General features: G+C 44.3%; 1 protein-coding gene across 1 annotated transcript in view; it reads right to left on the bottom strand.

Moving 5' to 3' along the window:
• Nucleotides 1–12,666, bottom strand: part of pafah1b1a (platelet-activating factor acetylhydrolase 1b, regulatory subunit 1a) — a 33,954-nt gene extending 21,288 nt beyond the window's left edge. The window contains exons 1-2 of the mRNA XM_076282175.1: nt 12,515–12,666; nt 4,054–4,314 (exon numbers count right to left, since the gene is read on the bottom strand). Coding sequence (XP_076138290.1) covers nt 4,054–4,085 — 32 coding nt within the window. The 5' untranslated portion in view covers nt 4,086–4,314; nt 12,515–12,666. The remainder of the gene's footprint in view (nt 1–4,053; nt 4,315–12,514) is intronic.
• Nucleotides 12,667–12,777: the final 111 nt, after the last annotated feature.

Here is a 12,777-nt window from a genome sequence, read left to right as displayed (position 1 = left end):
TTAAAAGTTTAAGGGTGAACGAGTATTTCCACAGTGATAATGGCCTTAGTGTGGCTCAATAATACTTCCCCAAATTGATTCATGATGTGCGGTGAAAATTACCCAAATGTTATTGCGAAAAGCACGTCAGAAAGGGCTTTAAATGTGCTCTGATGACGCTCATCCGTACAAAAATCCTGTTGTCAGGCATCCTTCTTCTTAATCAAGCTTCAGTGGTGTAGAGAGGTAATAGACAGAAGGTTAGAGGGCTGCCGTGTTTCCCCCTGGGTCTAGAAATGTCATGGAGGTTTATTTAGTGGAGGAGCCTATGGTGAGGTGAGGGGTGTGTGTGTGGTTCAATAGTAGAAGGCTTCCATCACTGAGCGTCAGGCTTGAGATCAGAGCCATGCTGACAGGCTCTGACCATCAGCCATGCTTGCAGACACACTGCCCAACAACACAGCTACCAAACATGCTAACTCAGACACACTCAAAAATAAACCAGCAAGCCAGGCACACATACAATAACTGTACATGTACACAGTCTCAGAAGTCCTAATCTTTTTTGCCTGACCAATATAATGTGCCATTTGCTGCTTTGTAAGAGTTGGCAATCAAACTGAAGTTATCCAAAATCGGAAGTATATCACAAAGGCAAAAAAAAAGCATACTTCACAAGAACAAAGAACTCTCCACGACCTTGACCTACACAACTACCCATACTTCCAAAGGCTCTGATGGAAAAGCTACATGCAAAAAATAAAAGCCCCCACCCCTCAAAAAAAGAAAAATCTAAAGATCCAGCTGCACGGAGCCCAGTTGGGGAGCACTTCTGCTGCTTAGTGGTTTCACTTCCCTCTTATCACCAGCGAGCAGAGCTGGTGTGGAGGACGTCCTCTACAGCCTGTGCCCACTGCCTAGCCGCAGTGTGGGCCACGTCCGAAACCCCTCTACGCTCACACACAGGTGCTACGCTACATTCCCTCCAGGAGAGGAATTGCCATTCAAGTGATCAAGGGGGGCAGAACTAACAAGTCCTTGTTTAAGATCACTGGAATGTTTCCATGCTACTGGCCAGAAAGGAAGGATTGGGAGACCAAGTCCAAGTTTGAGGTCACTCTTAAACGCATGCTATGGGGAGGTTCTAGGTAGATCAACTCAGCACGATTGTAATAGGAAAAACAACTTTGCGGAAAATAGCTAACGCGAGCATCTACCTACTAGCTCAACCATCCATGTCACATCAAGCATGAGCCAAAAGCCTGTGTGTTCTGTGTTTATTTATAGCATGGCTGGAGGGTCCTCATCCTCTGCTCACGGAGTACACAAACACACTGCGCTTTTGTATGAAGCCTCAGTTATGACTGTGGCTAATAAGAGTGCTTTTCAAAAAGGCTTTACAATCCGACCATCTGACTTGAGGGGAAAAATGCTAACCATCTGGATTACTCAATGCAGGTTTACTGAATAAGCCCAGTCTCAGTCTCGGCAGGGACTAAGGTGGGGGGAGATCACACTAACCAGCACTAGTAGCAGTTAAAAGCTCTAGTTTTTCTGTTCTTTGTTATGGTTTGGTAGTGGAATGGTTGACACCGCTAGCATTGTACTAATGCCATGGGAGCAGAGCATTGACTCAAATTGATCCTGGAACTTCTGATTAATGAAAGCGGCAGTAAGATTTTAAGATCCATTCAGGGACAGAAATTAGTACTACACAACGCTTAATGAGACAGAACTTTGTTTAAACTAGTAGGATTATTATGCCTGAGCACTAAAGCAGCTTGTGCTTTTCAGCGTGATCTCCATCTTTTGGACGGTTATACTTGCCCTAGAGATGTGTTTGGCTACCTCCAACCATCTCCACACTCAAGCACAAAATACATGCCAAAGAACAGGATAGGCCAGCGGCAGAGGGTTCTCCTTTAATAGTTTGCATAAAGACACCAATGCTGATATACTGATCTTGTTTTTCAAAAGCAGTCGGGAATCATTTGTGTGTGTCCTAAAGTATTACTGCCTGTGGCAATATAGTCTATTCACATCCTACAAGCTCCCGCCCACCCCATGAAAACCAAGGATGAGATTGAATAACATCCACATACACACAGATTCCATTTGTGCCCTGGCGACAGTTTACAGAAAACAAGCAGATGATAAGAGAATGCACTACTGAGCTCGGCTGGTCAGCTGGTCACCGTCACACATTTCCCTCCAGCTATTGTTTTAGCAGTAATGAATCAAGATGGCCTCAGGGCTTTTCCTGCATAGCGCAAGACCGAACACAGCTGATAGACAACGGCTGGACCTTTGTCAACCTTCGGAACACTCCCAAATGTGAAACATGCACCACAATTTCAGCGCAAGTTTGCAAAAGCACGACTAGGATGGTAATAGTAGCCTGTGTAATAATACCCTATGTATCAACTTGGTCTTAAAAACAGGCAGCTCCACAATGTGCCAATTGCCCAGATTCACAAAATGTCTGGACTCCAGGAGCATTAATCAGAAATCGGTCCTTTAAATAAAAAAAATAAAAAAAAATACATCCCATTCCTCTGCTGACAGCAGAGGGACGACAGGTCTGTGGGTTTTAACTGATGACTCTCTCCTCACACATAATACCATGTATTTGACAAAAGAGCTTATTAAACCTCTTATCTTCCTCATTCAACCGATGCAAAGGGTTAATTACACTCGGCTCTGCTCTCCAGGCTGCATTTACCCCGTTCCTGAGAGGGGAGATGGGAGCTCGGAGCTTGAGAGGGCTAATACCCCACTATGCTCTCAGCTACAATCTATGGGCAGTCCCCTTTTGTTTGATGTGGAAGTCAAGGTTAAAATTGTACAATTTTCAAATGGTCTCTGCAGCAGCGGGGCAGAAAGGTCTCATCCACGAGAGCTTTGAAGATGATGAGCATTAGGGGTGCATTTCATCATGTCTGTGCAAAGAGTGTGTGTGTCTGTTCAAAAGTATGTGTGTGTGTGTGTGTGTGCGCGCGCGCACATGTGTGTGTATGTGTGTGTGCGCGCAGCAGACAGAAGGGCATTTTGATCAATAGACAAGGAAGCCAGTCCTCTGGGCGGTCCCATCTCCTTGATTGATCCTTCTGGGTCCAGTCGCAGCCAACCGGCGAGTTTTCAATTAGATAAATTCACTGATCAATCCCCACAGCCACAGCCACATCCAAATGACATTTTCCGCCTGCTGTGCCAACGTCCACTGGAACAACAACGGTTACCTGCACTCTTGCCTCGGTGAGCTGGTTAATGAGGCGGTCAGAGCTGCTTGAGCCACCCGTGCCATTATAATTAACCCATCAGACCTCATCCAATCACAGAGTCAACTCCCTGCCTAAGCAAGGACTATATAATTTCATGGCCTCGGAAAAAAGAAACACTCTGAAGTCAAAAGCACAAAGCTAGAGGCTACCAAGACTACAGCTACAGCTACAGCTGAGCAATAGTTTAACCATCTGTACCACAAGTGAGATAACCAAAGCCAACAGGGTGTAGCCCAGTTGCAAAGTTTTATAACACAGCTGACATCACTTCTGTTCTGTGTGAAAAGCACAAGGCTACACAGAGCAGCAGTCGTTCTCTGCACTGTTCTGGGCTGTACAGACTGAGAGATTAGCACCACATATGATGTGTTACGTGACCTGTGTTGCCTCTTTAATGCAGTCTGGCTTGCCATGTGGTATGCTGATCTAAGCTGAGCAAAGAGTGGTAGCGACTGAGAAAATGCAAGCGCTGAGCAAACACTCCTATCAGCTATGCAATGCTTTCACTAGGCTCAGTAGCACATTATCGAGCAATATCGAGAATATCACCCCCAGGGAATCCTTATATGTAGTGTGTGTTGTCCAGTCTTGGCTATGTTGTTGTGTTGGTTGGCTGATGGTGATGCTTAGTAACAACGCCTCTTTTGCTGACTGACTGAGTACTGTGCCATTCTCTACACTAAACAAAGCAGGAGGTATGCAGTTAGAAAATGTGTGAGGGCCACTTGGCACCGAGGTCAGTATTGTGCCATGTTGTGCAGGACAGGTTGATAAAGAGTCCAGGTATACTCACAGTTCGTCTCGTTGTCTCTGTGAGAGCACCATGGCGGTGGCGTTGGGGAGGGAGGGGGGGGAGGCGAAGGGGTGTGCGTGCGTGCGTGCGGCAGCTGCGGTCTCCTGGGCAGGAGATCACCGATCGGACGCTGGTTCCGGCGCGCAGGAAGGTTCTGCCGCTCAGATCACGCTTCTCCTGGAAACGGTGACCCCGAGAAAAAAAAGAGACACGTGGACAACGACAGCCGGCACACAGTCACTGGCTACAGCTTCCCTGCATCTGCAAAAGAGGAGACACGGATCATTAGTGAGACTGGACATTCAATGTCAAAAAATGAAACCCATTTAACAATCATATCCATGCATACCTGCAGTTTGACAGGAAAAAAAAAAACACAAAAAGTAGACAAAGCGAACCAGACAGAACAATAGAATCTAGCACCTCCAGCATAGAGCTAGGAGGAGATCGTGACACTTGTCCACCAGTGGCTAGACAGCCTGACCGTGGCTTAAGGGGTTAAAAGACACTTCATCAGGTGTTCCATCTGTTCCATCCCCCTTCACTCTAGTCTCCCTCCCTCCCTTTCGCCCAGGCAGCCATGTCGTCCGTTTTGTTCCCCAGCTCTGCCTCCCTTGTCGGGAGTTCTGTGAACACGTGTAAGGGAGGGGGGACAGATGACCCAGATTCCTGCAGTCAGCCCATCTCAGGCTCTCCGTCGTCGTCAGCATGCAAAAACATACCACGGCAACCACCGGAACAGGTCAAACATTCCAGCCAACCGGAGTTCAAAGCATGCTGGTCTGTGACTTGTGTTTGTTGTGCAAGAAAGGCGCCAAACAAAGGAGCTTTGGCTGAAGTGCTAAACTGCAGGAGTAGACCGCAGTGCAGAAACAAGGGCTGAAAATCATGAGGGAAGTAATAGCTTATCCGCGATTCCTCTTGGCATCCTATTAGACGCCAATCGCCCATAGTCGCCCCAGCCATGGCACCGAGGGTGAGGCGCGGTAAGCTCCTTAGTACTCTTGAGATGAGGATAAGAACAACAAACCTAGTAGGCAAACCCCACCCCATCCACACCAACAAAAGCTTCTGTTCAGCAGCCCACAGCCTATCAAAACAGACGTACAGTAAGAGTTGAAAAAAAAGAATAAAAGAAAAACAACAACTGGTGTAGTTAAGAGGCATAGGAACAACTCCGCACACAGATCCCAGCCAGAGTATTGCGGTCAGGAGACACCAGAGGGAGTAACGTCTTCCCCCTCTCCAAGATTCATGGACCGTACTCAAGACCGGCCAGACTGGGAGAGAAATGACATGGGCCTAAATATTAATGGGGCGAGATCTGAAAATGGCAGCCAGTGACACATTCTGTGCCTTCACTTCTGACGATCGCTTGAAAGCGCCATGTCTTATCGGCAATGCTAGAGCGTGTGCTTGATAATTTAATGCAAAACGCCTGCCTTATCAGTGGCAGATAAATATTTGAAACATGCCTGCTGTGTGCAGCACCTAACCTATGACCACTCACAGCAGGTGAGGCTCAGGAACAACCACTTGTTCAGTGAAGCAGATAAAGCGCGTTTTGTCCTAGTGCAATGGCAAAGGCAGTATACAAACATGTATATATTTATCTATTGCACCTGAGAGCAATGGCATGTATATCCTCCCCCCCATCAATAGCCTTCACCACAGGGGGAAAAAAAAAAAGACAGGAATCCAACTGGAAATACCTCCGGGGTGGAGGCAGAATCACCCTCAGTGCACTGCTGGTTCACTTGTCAGATGACTTGATAAGAGAACTGGAGGGGCCGCAGTCTTCAGCCTTTACAGTGAATCATGAAGAGGCCCCATTTCTCTACTAAACAGGGAGAAGGGGAGGGTGAGGGGCTCTTTTTCTCTAGCAAGACAGTTAACCAGTGAGCGCAGCATAGGGCCATGCCAGGAATGTGAATGAGCAATGGAGTGAGCAAGGGGCGGGCAAACAGGCTGCCCCGTCTCCCTTTCACGGTTGTCACAGATCCGGACAGCATGTCATGGCATCCCTTTCACTCCTTTGTTTTAAGGGATTAATAGTGCTTCTACTCAAAAGAGACGGAAGATTAAGTACAGACTTATACCAAAGGGACATTACCTCTAATGTCGCAAGACATTACCAAGAGCAACAGCCAAAAACTAGCCCTGCTTTTCATGTGGCTCATGGTGAAGCCGGAGGTTTAGGGCATTAGATCAACAAAGGGAGTCAATTTGTTGTGCAGCTCAACGCCACTGCCATGTATACATGTTATGTAATTTAACAGAACGAGAGACTGAACAAATAATAGCTGAGCAAGAAAGAAAAACTAAATCAACTCTGCAGTGTCAAAACTGTGATTGGATAGTCATTCTAATATCTTATTAGGCCATCCTTAAAAATATTTTTGTTTGCAGTAACAGCCAAAAAAAAAATTAAAATGGGTCGGTAGGTAGGTCAATATTTTTTCCAAGATTCAAAGTAAAAAAAAAAGTACAATTTTGGTCATGGTGATTATGTAAGAATGAATTTACACAAATGTGCATATCGTGACGTAACTGACTGGGTCTTCAACCCGTGCCTTCAGGCGCACCATTGCAAACCTCATTCTGATGCAGGTTATATAGACCAGCCTTTCTCAAACTTCTTTGACCTGAGGCCCGGTCATGGCAGACTTTGGGGTCATAGGGCTCATCTACATGTACCCAGAAAGAAGGCTACAATAGCTCTTGGCCACGTTATATTGAAATTTGACTATACAATACTCAATGCTATACAGTGTATTATACAGTCTCTGCTCTGATTCTAAGGAAGTTCCAAAAAACAACGTCGTTCTATTAAGTTTCGTTACATAAATAGCCTTCCAACAGGTTGAAGCGGAGCTTTGATACCAACGTTATCGATTAGTTTCAGTTTCTCTCGCGCAGACGCGCATTGAATGAATGCTCATACCACCACTTAATTGTAGGGCTCCATGTTTAATGACATCGATAGCAGAAACGTTTGTTTTCTTTTTTCGTCGATCCGCGGTTTCTTGATCAACTGCGCAGCAAATTATCAGATGAAGCACCGGGCCTAATTTCACTCCACGACTCCGCGGACCAGCAGTCTCCATGTTGCGGACCCATATTTTGAGAAATGCTGAATAGACCACAACCAATTTCAATACTCCGACACGGTCACCGTTAGACTAGGGGGAGAAGGGATGAGAAAAGATCTGGCCACAGTTCTTCCAGAACTTCGTGCCAAGTAAAAGCGTTATCAGTTTGTGTGAATGAAACGAAGCGTAGGCCATAGTGTGACATGCGTAAAACCAATGGTGTAGAGATGACGCCACAGGGTTTTATTTAAGTGAGCCACGTTTGCATGTAGGCAATTTATATTCACAATACTTGGGCCTACTAAAAGAAATATTATTTTATTGCATTTGTATTGGTTGTTTAGAGTAAAAAAAAACAATCGGTCGGTATTAACGCAAGTTTACAACCGGCAAGTCGGTCGGACTAAAAGGGGAAAAAAATAAATATTTGGGTCGGTTCTAAATTGACAGGGTCGGTCGGGTTACTGCAAACAAAAATATTTTTAAGGATGGCCTTACAAATCCTTCTACAATAGACCTAGAGTAAAAGCTGTGTTCAGAGCAAACAAGAGGGCTGCAACACAAAAGCAATTTACTGAGGCTCATGCCAACTATGTCACCAAACAGATATGGAGAAATCACAGCCCCAGGCAACTACACAGAAATGTAATCTCACCTCTAATTAGCATTAGTTGCTAACAACTCAATGTTATTGATCGACAGAAAAAATGCAACCATCAACAAGGCATTTTTTTTTCCCCCGAGATCAACTTTATTCTGCAGTTGCCATGGAAATCCAAAGTACTGCATTATAGTACAGCAGAAGGAAAAGCTTGGTTTGAAAATTCAAAACTCATCAAATAACTACATTAATTAGACGTCACCAGTAAGCAGACATGACCAATTAGCTCCTGCATCAACTTGGAAGCACCAGGCAGGCATGCTTGTATTTCCTCTTCAGTCCGCCGCTCACTGGCATTCCAGTAACCCGCTGCTGATGGAACCCTAAGTGCAGAGCTATATTTCAGCCAAGGGAGATGGAAGGCGTCTCTTAGCAACCAGGCTGTGTGCTAGACTGGCACACCACAGAGCTGTGGCGAGGCAGACCAGTGACCGTTACCCGTTAACCGATACACAAACACCAAGAAAAGTCTGCACTACTGGCACCGAGGAACACGTCACTACAGAGGAGGGTGGGGTGCTGAACATCTGGTTGTTGCTGCTACGTGTGCGCTGGGTTATCATTAGCCATGTGTTATCAGTGAGGTAACTGAAAGCCAGCTAACGGTCATGCCCTTGAAATGAGAAAGAGAAACACCCGCAGGCACAAAAGAGAAAATACTCACACCCTCCCTCAAATCAAGACAATTTCACCTATTTCACTTCGAAGGATTCCTTTTTAACACACCAAATTAGTCTTGAGCCTTTCATTCATGCATATTCAGCTGGCAAAATTGGGACAGATGGCAAAGAGACATCCCTCTCGGTGGTCTGCTACATTATACAAGCTGCTGCAGAATGACCGGCAAACGAATGAGACATAATAGTCACCTTTGTCAGTGTTTTTTTTTATTTTAAAAATTTAAGAAATTGCCATGATTACAGGATCAGTGTCTGTATGGTCAGGGATGGCTGAGTGACACCTCTCAGCTTATCGCCACCAGCAGGGGATCATAAAGAGAAGGGTCAGGAGAATGCACAGCATCCCATTCCAGACCACCACTGCTCCTCACAATGTCCAAATACCACAATTCAAAACACAGGCTAGAGGCTACTAGCTATTGTGCAAAAGTCTTGAGCCACTATTTCCATTGGTTGTTTTAGCAATATCATGTTTATGTCTCATTCTTTTATACATATATAAAATCACAAAAGGTGTACTGTTTATGTTTCTAGTCAAAGGCATCCATTAGATGTGATGTTTTGTAGAATCATAATGACCATCTAGAGAAAGGGAGGCTGGTGATGGTTCTAGTTCTAGCTGACATTGACATTGGTATTCAAAGTAGGAAGGAGATGATGACAATTGGACAGATGTAAGATCTTGTTGAATAGCTAAAGCTGAGAGAGTTCATTACTCTGCCTAAGTGGGAAAGGCATGGCCAAAGGTTTCTATTCGAAGAACCGAAGAATGAGGCCAACTGAGACCGTATTCCCACCCAGGCGTACAATGCAGAGGGTCACTGGAGATGTACAGTACTTTTCGGGTGACCCCTCCTCATTGCACCTTGCAGAAACACTCCATTTTTGGGTGAGCCACAGTGATAAACAGCGGATCTAAAGACCAGCTTCACAGCTGGATCTACCAGCAACTTCTGGTGAGCTAAGCATGCCCGTCAGTGCCCTGGGTAGAGAACAGCAGCTCTGTCACCAGCTTCCTCCTTCTGTGATTGGTCATTATACCACTATTAAAACATTTTATGTGTTTTTACAGACTGTGTACACAAGTCCTGTGTTTACTAATTATATGTTAATAAAGAGAGTGAGACATAAATCCTTACGGTCCTTATGGCATTGCTCAAGCAAAGCATGTAGGGTGGCTCAAGACTTTTGCACTGTACTGCAGTTTTCAAAAATCCATGATGCAACAGCACATATAAGCAGGGTCGTAAAGTAAAAACAAAAATACAACTAAAACTAAGTTGCCATCTAAATTATAATCAAACATCACTCAACAAAGTTGCTGATGAATGAAAGTTCAGATAAATGTAAACAGACTTTGGAGTGTAATTAAACTGATAAACATCGAGACATTCAAATGTCATAAATGCAATGCAGATTGTAGCCTACATGCCAGATATTAAATCATAAAAGCATGTTAGGGATCTGAGCACTACATACATAGTACAATGAAGCTTTAAATTAGCCGTTTGAAGCACGTGATTCAATTTACATGGAAGTACTTAAACGAGTCTATTCACACTGGGACATGGGCGGCTTGTTGATAAACAGCAATACTGTTCATCTCTTTCAGCGGGATTTCAATCATTACCGAATACGTCCATAGCAGCTATTAAATCCAACCAAAAACTGAAGACGGTCAGGGATGCACGACTTCCAGGTTTACAGGGGCGTTCACATTGATAAAACGGATGTAGCGACAGGACATGTACACCAATCTGGTTTGTTTTGACAGGACCATAAAACGCTCACATCACACAAATAATAACGTTTTGTTGAGCATATCTATACATAAAAGATGCCGATAGGCATGCTGCAACCATAGAATGAGTGACATGGTGCAGCTCACTGGGCTCTTCGAAATCAGCCTGTTTTTCCCATACAGCTCCACCCTTTTTCCTATGTTGAGCGGGAGTTGTCATGGGCAAACAACCAAGTGTCTGCTGTACTCCGACATGACTCGGCGAAATATAGGTTTTAATCAAATATTACTTTAATAAGGATAATAATATAGCTACATCCATACTCATGTATACGCCTTTCAAAATCGAACTACTTGGTTTTCAAAGCAGCCTAGTAAGCTAGTCAGCGACAGTTAGCTAACGGCAAGCCTTTACAATGCAGTGGCAAGCTCATGGATATTACAAACTGGCTTTTCGTGATTGTGCTAAACATACACGGACTTGAAACATGACATGAGACAATCTTTATTCTATTCAGTAACATGAAAATATACCAAATAAATAACAAGTGCACGGCAGTTCTTGCTATCGATCAGCAAACTGTCAACTCCTAATTAACTTAATATACCTGCCTGTCTGCCAAAGTAACGTTAATGTCCACTACAGTTCAGACACCGAGCAATACGATACGAGACCACTCAACAACGCTAACGTTTCACACAATATTTATGTTCAGTTACATTATAGACGGGTAACGTTAACCGAAAGACATTAATTGATGAACGTTCCCGACTGTCCTTTTGACTCAACCAACGTCGATCATGTTTCCGACAACATTGCAATCAAACCAGACTTCCCACACTGAATTATGGAAGGTATAATACCGCGATAATGAAAAAACTTTACAACATTTCAGGAGACATTCCTATAGTGAATATATGAAAGACTTGGGGCCTTGACTACCCCATACACACAGCAGTAGCCTAGTTATGTTAACGTTAGCGCCAGAAGCTAGCACTAGCTTACATGTGGGGAAAACACAGACGAACCTGTTGGTTAACATTTGCTCGATGGGGTCGTCAGACACTATAAAATACGTTTCACTATATGCACTTTGATAACCAGTTAATTGATAGTACAGCTCTATCGTTCAAGTAATGCTGGGTTAATCAACGTCAACGCTAGCTAACGCAGTTTATCAAGGACAGCAAACCCGTCTGTTGAAGTTAGCGTCACCACCAAACACTGACGTTAGCCAACTTACAACAGAACCGTTGGCGTTGTGATGTTTGTGTCAGCAGTCTGATATAGTGACAAAATCCTGAAGTTACGTGCATTATTGATAAGTTAATGCTGGCTAAAACAGCCAAGCTCAGCTCAGTGTGGGCCATTAGCGAACCCTTGCTAGCGATAGTGCACGGGTCAGTGAACGGCGAAATATATCAACATGTTAGTAGATCATTTTGAGATTAAAATTACCAGCTGAGCTTGGAGACCGAGTTGTAGAGTATTTCCCCTGTCTATCTATCCTTTCTTGTATTGTAATTTTGATAGCCAATGCAGTGACCTACATTATGATCATGAAGCTCAACCAAACATGGTTGTTAGCCATCCTTGCGGATCGCTAGCTTGTTGGCTAGTTTGAGTTAGCTGAAGGGCCAACAGGTTCCACACACATTTTAGGCCATTAAAGTAGCCTAACGTTACTACTGCACCTTACCATCACCAGTGGGCTATATCAGACAGATATTATAGATACCTAATCCAAAATATGACCATAATGCATTTGCTCATCTTATGTCATTAACAATTTGCCTCAGTGCCCTTCCAGACTAGCCGGTTGTCTAACACCCACAAAATATTACATCCAGTGAATACTAAGGATGACGTTAGCTTAACGTTAGCTGGTCTTCACCTGGTAGTCAACAACCCCGATATCTAGCTAGTAACTCCAATGACATTGGTAAAATAACATGTTGATTCAGTACTTTTTCCGCAGTACTTTGAGCCGTGACACTGCAAAAAATGGAAAGTGAAATAATCTTAAAACTTACCTGACTACAAATACTTTTCATTGACAATAGCAATTTACATATAACGTAGAAAAGAGTCGAATAACTAATGTTATATTGCTAGCCAACAAACGAGGCTCCCCTAAACCTGCTGCTCTAACGGCCGGTCCGCCATTTTGCGACATTCAGCAGGAGGCGCAAAAATTACAGCCACATCGTCGTCTCGCCACCTACTTTTGCTTTACTCCCACAAAGACATTTGAAAGTAGATAACGGTACATCGGACAGTGCTTACCCTAATTACGAGCTTCGAATCCCGAGCCACCGCACACGATGGTATGGAACGCACCAAGATTTTATTTCGTTCTAAAGCGAGACTTCAGTCTCAAGGGCTAGATCTACCTTCTCGCCTCCCTCCCAGGCAGCTACAATCCTTGTTTTCTGTACCGCATTCGCCTTCCGAGATCGGGCATGCGCATTCACAAACTGACAGCGACGAGGTGCGCACGCCCTTTGCTTAGGCTATGATTTCACTTTTTCAAAAGAATAATTTCAAAA

This window comes from Alosa pseudoharengus, unplaced genomic scaffold (assembly GCF_046254945.1).
Source record: "Alosa pseudoharengus isolate Yale_2024_CS ecotype anadromous, Long Island Sound unplaced genomic scaffold, YU_APseudo_1.1 YU_APseudo_1.1_scf_13, whole genome shotgun sequence".
Taxonomy (NCBI): domain Eukaryota; kingdom Metazoa; phylum Chordata; class Actinopteri; order Clupeiformes; family Clupeidae; genus Alosa; species Alosa pseudoharengus.
The sequence above is the reverse complement of the archived record's forward strand: the minus strand, read 5'-3'. Positions and strand labels throughout refer to the sequence as shown.